Raw genomic sequence first — 2741 nt, forward strand, 5'->3', positions numbered from 1 at the left:
ATCTCTGTGAGTTTGAGGCCACCCTGGTATAAAAAGTGAGTTCAAGGACAACCAGGGCTGTTGATGGGGAGGTTCTGTCTGGAACGTCCTTCCAATAAACATACAAACAAATTTAAAAATGAATACCATGCACCTATCTAATCTCCCAAATCGAAACTCTAGAAACCCTTTCCAGTCTTCCTTTTCTATCCCAAGTGCTAATATGTTATGAAGACATGTTGATCACACTTTTCTGAAAATGTCTCAATGCCAACCCTCTTTTCTCCATTCCAATGCCACCTCCACCCTACTATGGGCCACTCCCCTTAGCCTGAACTACATTTTCTCTCCCCTCCAAACCATTTTTCACACTACTGTCAGCAAATTTTAAAAATTTTATTACAAAAATTATACACACTAAAAATTTCAAATGCTACAGAAATAAAAGCAGAAAACTCACTCAGTATACATAAACCAAATAAACCACCTCTTCTCCATTCCCATCTGCAGAGGTTCATTGTTAACAATTTAACATATACTCTTTCACATCTCCTTTGCACATACAAGTATATACAAACATATTATATACATTTAGTTTTTGACTCTTACACAAGTGGGATCATAAAAGTCTGTAGTTTGACTCCATTTCTGTCTTCGTTCAATATTCAGAAATTTTCTGAAACAAATCTAATGTACTTCTCTAGACTTCATTTCCTTAAGTAAAAAAATTCACTCACTGGTATCAAATGAAAATCTCTCTCTCCCTCTTTTGGTTTTTCAAGACAGGGTTTCTCTGTGTAGCCATGACTGTCCAGGAACTCACTCCGTAGACCAGGCTGGCCTTGAACTCAGAGATCCACCTGCCTCTGCCTCTCAAGTGCTAGGATTAAAGGCAAGCGCCACAATTGCCAGGCTCAAATGCAAAGCTCTTGAAGATATGATTCCTGTCCGTCTTTCTTTCATTGTCATGTCTAGTCATTCTAGCATCCTATCTGAAACAAGGCAGGTACAAACAAGTCATATCTAGACTTTGAACTTTTCCTTTCATGTTAATACCCGGCCTGGACTTTCTGAGCTGGCACATTCCTACCAATGACTTCTTCAACAACCAGCTTTTAGGTGGTCTCTGAAAGACTTCTCTGCTTTTCCACACACGATCTTTTCCATTTTCTTTATATTTTACAGCTAAGCATCTAATTGTATTTGTCTTACAGTTCTAATGATTTATAAATATGTTTTGAATTCCACTCTCCCTCCCTCAACTTGATGACGAATTCTTATTTTACCTTTGCACTGCAATGATTTAGTAGAGTACTTAGCATGGAACAGATACCCAGTAACATATCTGTTGGGATTCCATGATTTTAAGAACATTTACTGATTAGCTACTTTTGCATAGAACCATATCCTAAGCATAAAAGAAACAAAAGATAGTCTTTGCCCTATGACACCATTTTTCTATATTTTTTCCTGGGGCATACGATCCCTATCATTTTGGATACACAGGCTGTTTCAAAGATTTAAAGCTATGTCTCTGTAATCTATTTAGGAACAAGGCTTTGTATATCCAAGTAAGTAATACATGAACAAATAGCTTGTCCAATATATTTGTATTTTAAGTGTGGCACAGAGCCAGACCATCAGTAACTAATTCTCTATTTCAGCAGAGGTTTGTTTTTTTTTAACCTATTCCAGCCTGCAAATTAGAAAGTGAAATGTTGCCATGTTTATGCACCAAGAACAATAAATGGCATGAAAGAGTGTAATGGGGAAGAGTGCGTCTGCTCTCTCTTCTTGGTAGTGGCACGGGGAAAGAACCTGTTACTTCAGAATCTGGAGAGATGATTACTATTTACCTATTACTAAAGCTAAGGTAGTAATCTGATCACATCATTTGTCAATATACACATATAAATAAGCTAGGGGAAAGGCAATCAATCTAGGCTGATTTAAGAGGTTTAAGGGAAGCCTCATTCATCAGAGTCCAAGTCACTGTCTCCAGCAATGGAGTGGAAATCCTCACTGTCCTCCTCGTCCTCAGACAGGTGGACCTGGCTTAGCACGCTGGGCCCAGAGCGCTGCTCTTCCTCATCTTCTTCCTCCTCTGATACCTCATACCCACCGATGCTGCTGAAGCTTGTATCTTGGGTGTTCGACTTGGGATCAGGTTCTTCATAGCTCCCATAACTGAGAAGAGAAACGACATCTCTCAAGCTTGGACACCACCCACTAGCCGACTAGTGCTTTGTACTGCCAAGGGATTAGCTCATCTCACCCTCCTCAAGACACTAAAACAATGGTTTCTTGACTGTTTTACATGCCCCTAAGAAAAAAATGATCCGGTTGAAAAACACCAACTTCTTGACTTTATACATAAGAACCTGAAATAAACTGCCTGACACTGACCAACTAACACACACTACCAGTTACAAGACCACAAATGCTATCAAGTCCTACTGTTTCATCTGGTACTTAGTTTCACTCATCTATGCATCCAAATTTGGGTAGCAGTCTTGAATAACCTAACATATCTTGCCTCTGTTACCTCCTTTCTACTCCTGCTCTGTCTGCTGTCACTTAGTCTTGCGTTAACTTCCCTGGCCTGCACTACTGAAATAAGTCTTCATGGCCCTAGTACTGAACTCCTTCAATTAATTCTTCAGGCTACTGTTAGAATGTTCTATTTTCTGTTTGTTTATTCTAATTTTATTTCTGAAAAAAAATTACAAAAGCATAGTCACTGTTAAAGAAATTAGAATAGC

At 38.9% G+C, this 2741-nt stretch overlaps 1 protein-coding gene across 9 annotated transcripts in view; it reads right to left on the bottom strand.

Annotated features, from left to right (window-relative positions):
- Positions 1-364: 364 nt before the first annotated feature.
- Taf1 (TATA-box binding protein associated factor 1) overlaps positions 365-2741 on the bottom strand; it is a 70624-nt gene continuing 68247 nt past the window's right edge. For all 9 annotated transcript variants that reach the window (XM_026784764.1, XM_026784766.1, XM_026784765.1 and 6 more), the window contains one exon: positions 365-2166. In XM_026784764.1, the coding sequence (XP_026640565.1) occupies positions 1950-2166 (217 nt within the window). In that variant the 3' untranslated portion in view covers positions 365-1949. The remainder of the gene's footprint in view (positions 2167-2741) is intronic.

Source organism: Microtus ochrogaster, chromosome X, assembly GCF_000317375.1.
Source record: "Microtus ochrogaster isolate Prairie Vole_2 chromosome X, MicOch1.0, whole genome shotgun sequence".
NCBI classification, from domain to species: domain Eukaryota; kingdom Metazoa; phylum Chordata; class Mammalia; order Rodentia; family Cricetidae; genus Microtus; species Microtus ochrogaster.